A 13,287-nucleotide genomic window follows, 5' to 3' on the forward strand; every position below is an offset into this window, starting at 1 on the left:
TGGATGTAAGTCCATGTCATTTGATATATTGGATGTCTCATTCATTCGTTGAGAGTCACTTTATTCTCTGCCAACGAGTAAAATTTACTGCGGATACTTACAAAAATGATCCAGTTGGTGAATACTTGTCCAGACTTCGTTGAGTTATCTGATCTTGGACTAGCACAGACACACTGAGGACAGTCTCTGGGCTAGGGAAGCAGAGAGAAATTTCTGGGATTCCCCCTCCCTGATTTATTATCCAGTGAACCCAATTGGAAAGTGTATATCTGTGGATGTCAGGCGAGGACAGAGTCCGGCTCGGATTCAATGCCCCCCTTGGATGAACAGCCTGCTGATGCACTGCCTAGAATTCATGAAGAATAGCTACTTCGATTAGGTAATAGTGGGCAGCTGGCACCTGTGCCCAATGGCAAAACTGTGCACATGAGCGGAAGGAACAAAACTGGGCACAATGAGTGAAAAATATTAAATTATTATGTGGCTCAGTGGGCAGCACATTCACCTGAGTCAGAAGGTTGTGGGTTCAAGTCCCACTCCAGGGACTTGAGCGCACAAATCCAGGCTGACACGCCAAGTGCAGTGCTGAGGGAATGCCACGCTGTCGGAGGGGCCGTCTTTCGGATGAGACGTTAAACCGAGGTCCCTTGGGTGGACGTAAAAGATCCCATGGCACTATTTTGAAGATGATCGAGAGTTCTTCCTGGTGTCCTGGCCAATATTTATCCCTCAATCAACATCACTGAAACAGATTATCTGGTCATTATCACATTGCTGTTTGTGGGAGCTTGCTGTGTGGAAATTGGCTGCTGTGTTTCCTACATTACAACAGTGACTGCACTTCAAAAAGTTCTTCATTGGATGTAAAGCGCTTTGTGATGTCTGAGCGTCGTGAAAGGTGCTATATAAATGCAAGTCTTTCCTTTTAGCTGAGACCTAATTAAACTACAAGCAGTAGGCCTCTCTGTTAAAGAATGCACATATCCTGTCCTGTCATACACCCTGTAAAGTCCCAGGTTTAAAATCATTGCTAATCTGTTAACCAGGCCCTTGGTTGCAGCTGCTGTCACCAACGTTTCTATCTGTAGTTTATTATTTCCTGTAATATGCCATCATTCTAGGTAAGGAGTGCTGTATGCAAAGAAAATAGTTTATTTCCTGTCGCGGATAGAGCCTCGCAAGCAGCCACCACCAAAAAGGTACGTTATTTGTATTTTTCGCGGATTGAAGTGTAGCAGGGAAGAGCAGTCGTGCTGACTCCCGAGGGCCGCAATCAGCCCTCCTCCTGCCGGCCTTCCACCCCCCTGCGACGTGCCTCGGGGCTTCTGCCAGTGAGGGAAGCAGCCCGAAATTGGTCTTGTTGAAACGGGCGAGCTGCCTCTTGAGGAGTGACTGGCCCCGGCAGCTCGCATGAATGATTGAATGAAACCAGGCCCAATTCCGGGCGAGGCTTGGGCGGTGTGGTTGAGGCTTGCCTCTGCTGTGCCAGAAATCGGGCCACAACCGATTTCTACCCCTTGGCGTATTTTGCGTCTGAGGCAAGACTCGGTCTCTCCTGAATACACTGTTCAATTAGTGACGAGTCTCTGTTGGATCAGTTGGTCGAGGTGCTGCCCAGCCACCCAAAACCAATCCGCTAGTCAACGTTGCTGGATAGTACGTGTCCAGACATTGGTTGAGGATGGGACAGACCCGGCCGTGACGCCCACATAATGGAATAGACTGGCGATGCGCACTGTTGCTGTCTACGTGTGAGCAAAGAACATGTAGAAACACTGGAGGGCAGCCGACACTCGAGGGAACTGTATCCCACCAAGTATCCATCCCGTCTGGGCAGGAGGGGAGAAGATTGAGAGTTGGGAAGGTTAGTGATGACTCATTTAACTTGAAGCAAATTAGCATTTTTGTTATTTATTCCAGGTCCCTGCATCCGAGTTTTGAAAACAAAATCATGGAGTGGCCTTCTGCTGTGTAAGCTTCACTGTGAATAAAACCAATCAGCTTGAAAGGAAATCTCAGTACTACAACTATTCAGTGCATTTAACTCGCGACCATGAGGCTGTTTTTTAGGAAACGCTTTGGTCCAGTGAAACTTGCCATGGTTGGTATAATATTTGTGATCATTTTATTCATCCTGAAAAGAGATGTTGTCAAGCGAAGCCCAAAGGATGACTCTTGGTTGAAAGACTTGGCAGGCGGCAAAGACAGAATGCTGGGAATTATGTTTGGAGCGGTGAACAATATCCGAGACTCAATGCCCAAGTTTCAGATCATTGCTCCAGATCGAGGCCAAGAGCGAGTTGACGACAGCAAGTCCTGTTTACCGGGGTTTTACACCGCGGCAGAGCTGAGAACCTTCCTTCCTCGCCCTCCTGAGGATCCCAACGCACCTGGTGCTGATGCCAAGGCATTCCATACGGACAATCTCTCGCCAGAACAACAGGAGGAGAAACAGCGCGGCTTTGACAAACATTGTTTCAATGCCTTCGCCAGTGACCGCATCTCCTTACACAGGACCCTTGGACCAGACACACGACCTCCAGAGTAGGCGATTTAATATTTCCATTTGATTGAATTTTTGGTTTGGTGGAGGGGGGGCAGTTTGTTGGTAAATTTATGTGCTCATCAATGTGAAGAATATCTGTGCTGGGAAATGGAAAATGTTTCCATTTCAGGCACCCAGTGTCCGCTTTAAGCACTCTGGTATTGCACAGCTAGATACAAAACAGTTCCCTCTATACTGCCTCAGCTCTCTGAGTAGCCCCTAATGCAACAATAAAACATTTCTCACACCAGCTATTCTTGTAATCCCGGAGTGAGATTTCCACTTCAATGTCAAATGGGGATGGTTGACTGATGTCGACCCGTGTTGACCAAACTCTTCTCGTGTAGGACTCTTGCAGCCAGCAGATAGAGAGGACTTTCACCCATCAGGCTGCATTGACCCTACAGATGAACAGTAGGAGCTTCTGTAGGAAGAGCCCAGGTGATTCTCTTTTCTTGCGGGGAAATGCCTAGGCAGCAGCTCTCCCAGGTGGTGACCTATTTTCTACCATAGCTGAGAAGCCAGAATGCCTCCCGGTGCTCTGTTTAAATCTCCCACCTTTTTTGATTTTTGTTTGTTTTTAAATTCTTGTTCTCCACAGATTTTGCCACGCCTCCACCACTTCAAAGCAAGAGGCAAACACGTTCTTTCAACCCATGTTGTACTGGGGCAGGAAAAAAACACACTGCTTATCAAAATGGATTTCTGATCAATCCATTCAATATTTAGTCTTGCACTCGGTCACAATGGAAGTTCCCATCTAAATTGTTCACTGTTCATTTCCCAGTGGGTCCTTAAAGTTCACAGAGTCCTTTTCAGGGGCTTTCAAAAATCAAACTCCAGATTTACTGTTCTACCACTTGGGTCTCCTTACCGTCACAGCCCCTCTGGTGACATTGCTGACCAGATGGATCTGTGTCCCAGAGAATTTCCATTGGTTTAATGGCGGTCACACATTTAGTCTGGTCTAAAAGCCAATCTGCCCAACCTCAGGAAAACACTGCTGAGGTACTGAGGAAGATTGCAACAAATTACAGGACGACATTAATAAATTTGCAGAATGGGCATATAATTGACAAATGAATTTCAACACCGATAAATGTGAGATATTACATTTTGGGAGAAAGAATAGGGAGGTCACATTATTTGGAGGGTGAGAGTCAAGGTGGGTAGAGGAATAAGGGATCTCTGGGTACAAATACACAAATTGCTAAATGTTGCAACACAGGTTCGCAAGGCCATCAAAAAAAGCAAACCAAGCACTAGGGTTTATTTCTAGAGGTATAGAATTGAAAAGTAGTGAAGTTATGCTAAACCTGTATTGAACTTTGGTTAAACCACACTTGGAGTATTGTGTACAGTTCTGGTCACCATATTATAAAAAGGATATAGAGGCATTGGAGAGGGTGCAGAGAAGATTTACAAAGATGATACCAGAAATGCGAGGGTATACCCATCAAGAAAGAATGAACAGGTTGGGTCTCTTTTTTTCTCTTGAAGGCGGTTTTAGTTATGCCGCGGATATGTGGCTAGAAACTCATTTCAGGGGATGAAATTTTAGATGCATTTAAGAGGCGGTTCGATAAGCATACGAGGGAGAAGGGAATAGAGGGTTATGCTGATGGTTAGATGAGGAAAGACTGGAGGAGGCTCGAGTGGAGCATAAATGTCGACTTAGCCTGGTTGGGCCGAATGGCCTGTTTCTGCGCTGTATATCCTATGTAATGTAATAAGTGTAGTACCGGAGTGAGGTACCACCCTTTGGATGAGGCGTTAAACCAAGGCCCCACCTGTCTCTTTGCATGTGTTCACGACCCAATGGCACTAGTTGAAAGCCGAGTTCTGCTTCTAAATGTGCTGTGCCTGACTGTGATGCTGACCCTCCAACCTAGATTTTCCAATTGGTGTCATTTTAATGCTGGCAATGGCCTGTTTTAAATTAATGAGTTAGAACTGGTGCTAACATATCAGAAAATTTAGACTTTGGCGCACAAGATGAGAAAGTGCTCCATTTTCCAGCATTAATATCTCTCACCCTGCAGCGTAAAATTCACAAGGAAATAATCTCTAGTACAACAAACTCTTGTGAAATACTGACAGGATCTCTCAACTCTTTGGATTGTCTTGTGCAGGTGCATTGAACAAAGGTTCAAGCGTTGCCCTCCTCTACCTACAACCAGTGTGATTATAGTGTTCCACAATGAGGCCTGGTCCACCTTGCTGAGAACAGTGTACAGTGTGATGCATGCCTCTCCAGCCATACTCCTAAAGGAAATCCTATTAGTGGATGATGCCAGCACAGATGGTGAGTATTTAGCAATTCAAGAACACTGCTGCATTTAAAGTGCCTTGTGTTCGAGGTCAGAACAAAGAACATTTTATTTTTAAAAACTGGAATGTTAATCTTACTGGGGTCAGTTGCTCCGATCTGGTCGATCATAGTCCTGTGGTTAAAATGAATGCCAGACACTTAAAGCCTCACCTTGTCAGATCATGGCACCATCAAGTTTCCCAATGGATCGGTGGGTAAATGCAGCATACGGGGTAGGATCAGGAAGGTCACATCAATGATCCTTGGTCTGTGGTTTGGCTGATCTTATAATATTGAGATCTTATCAGGTCTCCTCTCAACTTTCTCAGTTATGGCGGGGGTGGGGGGGAGCGAGCCCTAATTTCTCGAGACTCTCTTCATACCTGTAACCCCCTCATCTCTGGTAAAATCCTGGTGAATCTACACTGTACCTTTTCCATTGCTTTTCATCATAGGCAGCCCCTCGAATTGAGGATGACTTGTTTCCACGTCAAAAAGTTCACAGGTGTTTCAATGAAGGACCTAAAATTCCAGGTCCGAACTACATCCTGAAGGGTGGAAAATGCCTGTGCGTGGATTTTTTTTAAACCGTTGCACACCAGCCACCACACGGGTTTGACAGAGCTAGGTCTTGGTCCAGTAGCAAGGATTAACCAGGACGACTGGAGACCAGCTCTGCTGCATGGACCGAGTGCGCGCACACATCGCAGTGTGGGCTGGCCTGTGCTGCCCCTGGGCCCTCGCCTCTCCTGGGCCCCGAACTCACGCCGCTCCTGAGCCCCGATCACATCCTGCTACAATCTCTCACCGGGGTGTCCAAAACTACACCCAATACTCCAACTGCAGCATGACTAAGGTCTTTTGTACAAGATCAACATCATCTCTTCTATCTGGGACAGGCTGGCTGGACTGGTGGGTCTCTTCCTGTTATGTCATTGTTCATGTTTGTACGCTCTTTCCTTTGACGTAGAAAACCAAGGCGTCTGTCTGCCTGTTTTATGGCTGTATCTACTTCTCCCGACTCCTTATTAATGATCTGTGCATCTGCTCGTCTAATCCATTTCAAATCTTAACACTTAAGGTCGACTTCACTTATTCTTGCTTTCAAAATGTCGTTGGGACTTTCCCTCTTCATCACATGAGGGAATATTTCAGACCAATCAAAAAGGCTATTTGGGTCAAGGGGCCTGTTTATTTATGCTCATAGTTTGCTGGGTTCCCGTTAATGCTGACCATCACTGCAAAAAGTAGAACAGTATTCTATCCCCCACATCATTGACATCACTGTCCTTGATGGGCACAGACTTTCCCATGCAGTTGGCACAGCAGTGAACTCCTGATTCCTGCCACAGGAGTCTCAGATGCCAGAAGAATTTCCAATGAGCACAGGAAAACTGTTTCAAAGTCGCTCTGCGCAATGTTCTCCCCCCTACCTTACCACCCCCGCTTGAGCACAAACTCTCTGCTCTCCTCGATACAAGCATTTCCACTCTGACGCGAGAGTTGCAATGTTTCCATGTGGTTTTGAGATGCATTTTGTTTTAACAGCGTACCTAAAATGTTTAACGGTATGCAGGAACATTTTGCAAAAAGACTGATCAGGTGCTGGAAGTCGCCTGTCACCCAAGCTGCGAACAGCCCAGACCTCTACGGCCTTTGCATTCTATGCGTAGCGGATGGAGAATAGAAGTTATACAGCAGCAAGAGGGAAGAACTGAACCTTCCTTCCCTGCCCCCCCCCCCTTCCCACTTCTCAACCAACAAAGTACTTGGACTTCAGTTGTGCCCCTCTCATCCTTGGCCGTTATGCAAATATTGTGGGCAGCCAGAAAAGCTCGAGTAATTTCACGGTTTAAACAATAAAGGCCAGATTCCCTTCCCCCTTCAGAGTTTAGCTGAAGCTGGAGCTGTGACTCCCTCTTAAAGCTTTGATCTCTGGAGTGAATAGGGGAAGTGACTGCTGCTGGTCCGTTAGCGTCCCACTGATCTCCTGCCCCTCCCCCGGCCCAGCTGCTTTCCTGTTCACTTGCCGAAATTACACCACATCTTGCCAGTTAAGTCTGTCAGGGTTCCAATTATAGCAACACAAACTGCTGTGGTGGGCTGACACCTGTTGCTGTGCCCAAGACGATCTTGCTCAGTCCATGGTGCAAATGCACCTCACTCCCTGCCGGGTGATGGAGGAGAGTGGAGAGATTACAAAGTTCTTGGCAGTCGCAGTGTAAGCTAAGGGTTTCTGTGCCATGAGCTGCATTCGGTAAATCTTTACTTGTGCTAATCAAAGGGATATTTGTGCTGAGAAATGGAACATTCTCTGTTTCAGGCAACCACTATCTGGATCAAACGCTCCCAGGGCAGGTACAGCACGGGGTTAGATACAGAGTAAAGCTCCCTCTACACTGTCCCATCAAACCCTCCCAGGGCAGGTACAGCACAGGGTTAGATACAGAATAAAGCTCCCTCTACACTGCCCCATCAAACACTCCCAGGGCAGGTACAGGAGGTTAGATACAGAGTAAAGCTCCCTCTACACTGCCCCATCAAACACTCCCAGGGCAGGTACAGGGGGTTAGAGACAGAATAAAGCTCCCTCTACACTGCCCCATCAAACACTCCCAGGGCAGGTACAGGGGGTTAGATACAGAGTAAAGCTCCCTCTACACTGCCCCATCAAACACTCCCAGGGCAGGTACAGGTAACAGAAGGCGGCCATTCTGCTCATTATGGCTAGATATAAATATCGATATCTATATATCCACTTTCCTTTTAAAAGCTATTCTGGAATCTGCTTGCGCCATGTTTCTGGTGGAGCATCGCATGAGCCAAGGACCCCTGCATTAAAAGAAATATTCTCCGAACCTCCCCCTTCACTAGTTTAAATTCAGTGACCAACTAGCCTCGAGCCACCAACCGGTGGGAATAGTTTTTTTATCAAGTTACCTTTTCACAAACCATCGTAATTTTGAACACCTCCTTCGGAACAGGAGTAGGCTGTTCAGCCCCTTGAGCCTGTTCTGCCATTCAGTTGTATCATGGCTGATCTGTACCCCAACTCGATTTACCTGCCTTTGCTCCATAACCCTTGATACTCCTAAAGGAAATCTATCGGGCTCGGTCTTGAAAATTTCGATTTGACCCAGCTTTTCGGGGGAGCGAGTTCCAGAGTTTCACTCCCCGTTGTGTGAAAAAGCACTTCCTGATTTCACTCCTCAATGGCCCAGCTTGAATTTTAAGATGATGCACCTTTGTTCTCGATTACCCCACCAGAGTAAATAGTTTGTCTGCATCTACCCTATCGAATTCCTTTATCATGTTAAAGACCTCGATTAGATCAAACTCTAGGGAATACAAGCCAAGTGTATGCATAAACTGTTCTCATAATTTAACCCTTTTATCATTCCAACAATCTCCTGTCAATTTTAACCATATCACTTTCCTTCTCTCCTCTTCTTCCCCACCCCCTCCAACTCTATTTGGTACCTCTACACAGCCCAGCTAAGATCTAGAACGGGAGTGTATAACAAGGCTGCACAAATGACTTGAGTGATGCAGCAACAGTGTATAAAGAAACTGTTCTATTAGTTTTAAAATCTTGTGACTGTTGAACTGAATTTTTAAACCACTGAACAAGTTCAGTGTTCTTCAGATCAGCCATGATCTTATTGAATGGCGGAGCAGGCTCGAGGGGCTGAATGGTCTACTCCTGCTTCTATTTCTTATGTTCTTGATTTATCAAGCTGATTCCTATTGATAGCACAAACTGCTCCAGGGGGAGCTGAAAGTTTAGAGTTTAGTTAAACTATCTTTTAGTATTTTCTGTTGAGATCGCTAAGGCAGCTTGGTGGTTGGACAAGAGAATCAGGAGGCCTATGCTGAGTGCTTAGATGAGGTGCAGCCACTACCCCTTCCTGTATGAAGAAAGATTTCAACAAGACCACAGTCTTATTAACCATCTGGACATTGAATGTATTGTCACAATATGGTGCACTGGAAGAACGATGGTGCTAGTTGGAGAATTAGATATGTTCAACACTTATTACGTTTTTATAAGTGGCTAATTTACAAATTACTTGCACATTTTGACCAGATTGCACTTAATCATCACTATTTTCATAGCAAAAATATACTTAAAGGAGTAGTCTTAATTAAAATGTCCAACAAACTCCACCATCCGCTGAAAGTGCCGACTATTATTGTGCTACAGTTTAACAGGCCCTGGGTTCCCCTGGGTATCGTGTCTTCCTGTGTGAGGCTAGACGATGAGTGTTGATGGGCTATTCTACAGTGGACAGCATCACAGCCGAGCTGTTCTGTCCCAACGTCAGTATAAGTGCACATTCCAATAAGGGTTGTTGTATGGTGATCAGGAGCAGGAATTTACTTTCTCTTTCCCCCACCCCCCCACCTAGCTCAGGGATGCTGAGGCCAATTGCTGCACCCCAACTATTGCACTGGGTTAAGATCGGCTCATAGCACAGAGCAGGGCGTGGATCTGGGAAGTTCGGGTCCGTATGGTTCAGGTGGTGCCTTTACCCACTGGGCCAGTGAAGGAACTGGCAAGACTTGTTTTGGTTGCAAACATACAGAGGAATCATTAAAAATCATGTCAATGTATCGCATTGCTTGGTTATGATGTTGTGGTGACAATTGACACCCTCTTTCTCTCATCTCCGTATGTACCTGATCACTATTGTACGTCGAAGTACCCGCAATCAAACAGTGGCTGTGTACACACGGGACCGAAATTGGTCGTCCGTCCATTTCTCGGCGGTATGCAGGTGGTATGTTGTCTCATACCACCGGGTATCATTGGGGCGGAGTGTATGATTTTCATCAGTTTGTTCTCGGCGGTATGCCGAGTGGAGTGCAGCCGGCGGTGTGCGGGCGGTGAGTCCCTTTCACTCAGGAATCTTCGGCTCCCGAGTTCTGCACAGGCACATGCTGCTGTGAAGCTCTGCCCCCCCCGAGAGACACAGATCACAATCGACAGAGACTGCCGGCCTGAGAGCGCTGTGCAGGCATGTGGGGGGCGGGGGGGTGGATCGCTACTTGGCGGGTGCAGGGAGCGGGGGGTTTGGCGGGGGACTGGGGGTGCGGTTGGCGGGGGGGGGGGGGGGGAGAGGGAAGATCGCTTCTTTGGGTGAGATCGCTATTTGGGGGGGGGGGGGAAATTGCTACTTGGGGGGGCGGGGGCGACAGATCGCTCTGTGGGGGGGAAGGGACCGGGGGGCGACAGATCGCTCGGGGGGGGGGGTGGGGGGCAGATCGCTCTGGGGGGGGGGGTGGGTGGAGGGACGGGGGGGACAGATCGCTCGGGGGGGGGGGGGGGGGGGAAGGGAAAGAGGACAGGGGGGACAGATCACTCGGGGTGGAACAGATCGCTCTGGGGGGGGGGGGGAAGGGACGGGGGGGACAGATCGCTCGGGGGGGGGGGGGGGAAGTGACGGAGGGGACAGATCGCTCGGGGGGTGGGAGGAACAGGAGGGAGACAGTTCGCTCTAGTGCGGGGGAGTGGGGGTGACCTCGCTCTGGGGGGTGGGTGACAGATTTTTTTTTTAAATTTCACAGGTGAAGATGCATACTGCCTGATATATCCTTACTATACAGTATAAATGCACACGAGGCCCATACTTGAGAGAAGGTCACTCTGTGACCAGTTACCTTTATTACCAAGACCTCAAGTGATGAAGGTGGGTGGAGTTTCCCCTTTTATACCTGAAAGTCCAGGTTAGGAGTGTCTCCCACAAGTTCACCCCCTTGTGGTCAGTGTTCTCAAGGTGTACAACTTGGGTCAGCTTATACATGGGTTACAATGATAGTTGAATACATGACACCACCGACTGAAGATTGACTTAAAACCCCTTTTTCCATGGCGGTCTGCAGGGTCAGCGGTAAGTCATCAATTTGTCAATTTTGGGCGGTATGTCGGCGGTCTGCATGGGCAGACGGTATGCATATCGCCCGGCGGTATGTCGCTGATGAATTTTCCGCCGGGCGGTATGTTGGTATTTTTCGATCAATTTTACGATTTTGGGCGGTATGTCCACCAATTTCGGGCCCATGTAATGATCTGCCAGCCACTCTTTATTTTCATTGGGATGCTTACACCCACCCCAGAACTAGGCAATGTTGTAAGCTGCAGCTTTGTAACATGAATAAAATTGTCCTGTCGTAAATCATTCGAATGTAACGAATTCTGATTTTTCCAGACTATTTAAAAGAACAACTGGATGAATATGTGAAGCAGTTCCGGATAGTGAAGGTTGTCCGACAGGTGGAGAGGACAGGGTTAATAACTGCAAGGCTCCTGGGTGCTCATATGGCCACTGGAGAAGTGCTAACCTTTCTTGATGCTCACTGTAAGTATAGTCACGCGCTCCTCCTAAATGTCAAATGGGCAATCGCCCAATTATACGTTACCAGGTTATTCTGTCCCGAGAAACTATGAAATGAATGGAAACCCTTTGGAAATTGTTTTATGGCTAAAAATTATGCCTTTTTTTAAAAAAAAACGATTTTTGTTCCAGTTGAATGCAGTGTTTGTGTGTGCATTTTTTTTTCAAGAACTTTTATTTATATTGGACCATTCACATCCACAGGATGAACCAAAGCACATCACAACCAGTGGATACTATTTAAAGTGTAGTCACTGTGTTGTACGCAAAAGTGGCATCCAATTTGCACGCAGCAAACAGCAATGTGATGAATGACCAGATAATCTGTTTTAGTGTTGGTTGAGGAGTTGATATTGTCCCCAGGACACCAGGTTGATCCCCCTGCTGCTCTTTGACTAGTGCCACAGGAACTTCAGCGTCTCCTGAATAGATTTAATGTCTCATCTAAAAGACTGCACCTTCAAGAAAGCAGCACTCCCTCAGTACTGCACTAAACTGTCTGCCTCGGTTATATCGGAGAGTCCTGGAATGGGCCTTGAACCCACCAACTTCTGACTCGGAAGTGAGAGTGCTACCAACTGAGCCAAGTTGACACTTTGCTATTAACAGATTAGGCCAGGGGTCGTAAGAAAAGTTCAGGATGAAGAAAGGCCATTTGGCCCATTGAAGTTCATCCCTCTGCTGCCCTAACTTGCCAAACGATTCCCGTAAAGCTTGAAATGACTCTTCCGATCTTCGTCAGGCTAGGCAGGAATACGAGGCAAAGAAGGACAGAGTTCGGGAAGTGACACAATTGAATACCAGTGAGAGAGATTTTCATATCAAAGTTTGAATACATTCTAAGTATACATTTGTGTTTTAACAGCAAAAAGCTGGAAGTAAATTTTAGGTAGAAGCAGCATGGTCAACACTAAAAAGGAACATTTTGTGGCGGGCAGGAAGCACAAGCTGTCAGTCAGGACAACTGAAGATGGCACACTAGTCAATGGGCAACTGAAGGGAGGGTAAGGAAGATACCATGCTGTGGTCCCACTAGGTCTGGGATTAGCTGTTTGTTCCCAGATTTATATGAAAGCCATTCCGCAATTGCAAATCAGCTAATGCCAGATAAATCTCTGCAACTACAGGAGCCAACTGGCAAGAGCTGAGGACTTCCTTACCAGTACTGGTGAGTGGAGCAGCAAGGAATGATAGATGGAAACCTAATATCCTGCTACTTTTTCCAGGTGCTCTCTTTAAATAAAGATTGAAATCTATTCATCTGGGTATAACCATTTTAATGGAGAAAACAAGATGCAGGGTCCAGGCTGGTGGTTCAGGACACTACCAAGGTTGGAAAGAGTAGGAGAAAAAAATGAGGTGATGCCAAGCTTGGTTTTCTAGGTTTTGAAAGTCTATAGATTGTAGGGGGAAGGTGCGACAAGGAGTTCCACGGATTTGAGTCGTGGGAAAGAACAAGTTAGAGGTGGAGTCTGTGTAATTGAGTCTTGATTTTCCACATGAAGATATCTGTAGGATGATGTATTTCAGCTTTTAACTACATTTCCTCCTTAGCCCACACAAAAATCACACCTTGCATATCCTTCAGGATAAGGCAACAGGTTGGAAACTTCTTGTGAAGCACTTTAGGATGTCTTGAGGTTGTGAAAGGCGCTATGTAAATATAAGTTATTTTTCTTTCTTGACTCCCTCCCCAAAATCAGCAGTGCCAACGAGACTTTTCCCCCGAAGGCTGAGTTTAATTGTGTGGTGGGGTGTTGGCCCCAATCTTCACCCATGTGGTAAATTCCTAACCTCCGTCACATGTCAATGAGGGGAGGGAGGGATGAGCGGAGTCTCCCCTGGGAAGACCGGTTGTCCAGTTGTCCAGTTCCCAAGCAGCAATTCACCAAGGCCTGGGAGTAGGTTGCCTGCCTACCATGCTGGTTAGGGACTGGTTTGTGCCACAGGAAGGCCTCGAGAAGGTGCAAAAACCTCTTCAAAACGCGGGAGAAAATGTAACCAGATTCCAGTTTAATTTAGTTAATTCTAAAATT

At 46.9% G+C, this 13,287-nt stretch overlaps 2 protein-coding genes across 4 annotated transcripts in view; one reads left to right on the top strand and one right to left on the bottom strand.

Annotated features, from left to right (window-relative positions):
- LOC139240874 (TRAF family member-associated NF-kappa-B activator) overlaps nt 1-13,287 on the bottom strand; it is a 222,872-nt gene that overhangs the window by 110,692 nt on the left and 98,893 nt on the right. The window lies entirely within an intron of this gene.
- The window catches only part of LOC139240872 (polypeptide N-acetylgalactosaminyltransferase 6-like), a 40,894-nt gene continuing 29,551 nt past the window's right edge, over nt 1,945-13,287 (top strand). Inside the window, exons 1-3 of the mRNA XM_070869374.1 lie at nt 1,945-2,544; nt 4,678-4,850; nt 11,066-11,215. Of these exons, the coding sequence (XP_070725475.1) occupies nt 2,054-2,544; nt 4,678-4,850; nt 11,066-11,215 (814 nt within the window). The 5' untranslated portion in view covers nt 1,945-2,053. The remainder of the gene's footprint in view (nt 2,545-4,677; nt 4,851-11,065; nt 11,216-13,287) is intronic.

Source organism: Pristiophorus japonicus, chromosome X, assembly GCF_044704955.1.
Source record: "Pristiophorus japonicus isolate sPriJap1 chromosome X, sPriJap1.hap1, whole genome shotgun sequence".
In the NCBI taxonomy this organism is placed as follows: domain Eukaryota; kingdom Metazoa; phylum Chordata; class Chondrichthyes; family Pristiophoridae; genus Pristiophorus; species Pristiophorus japonicus.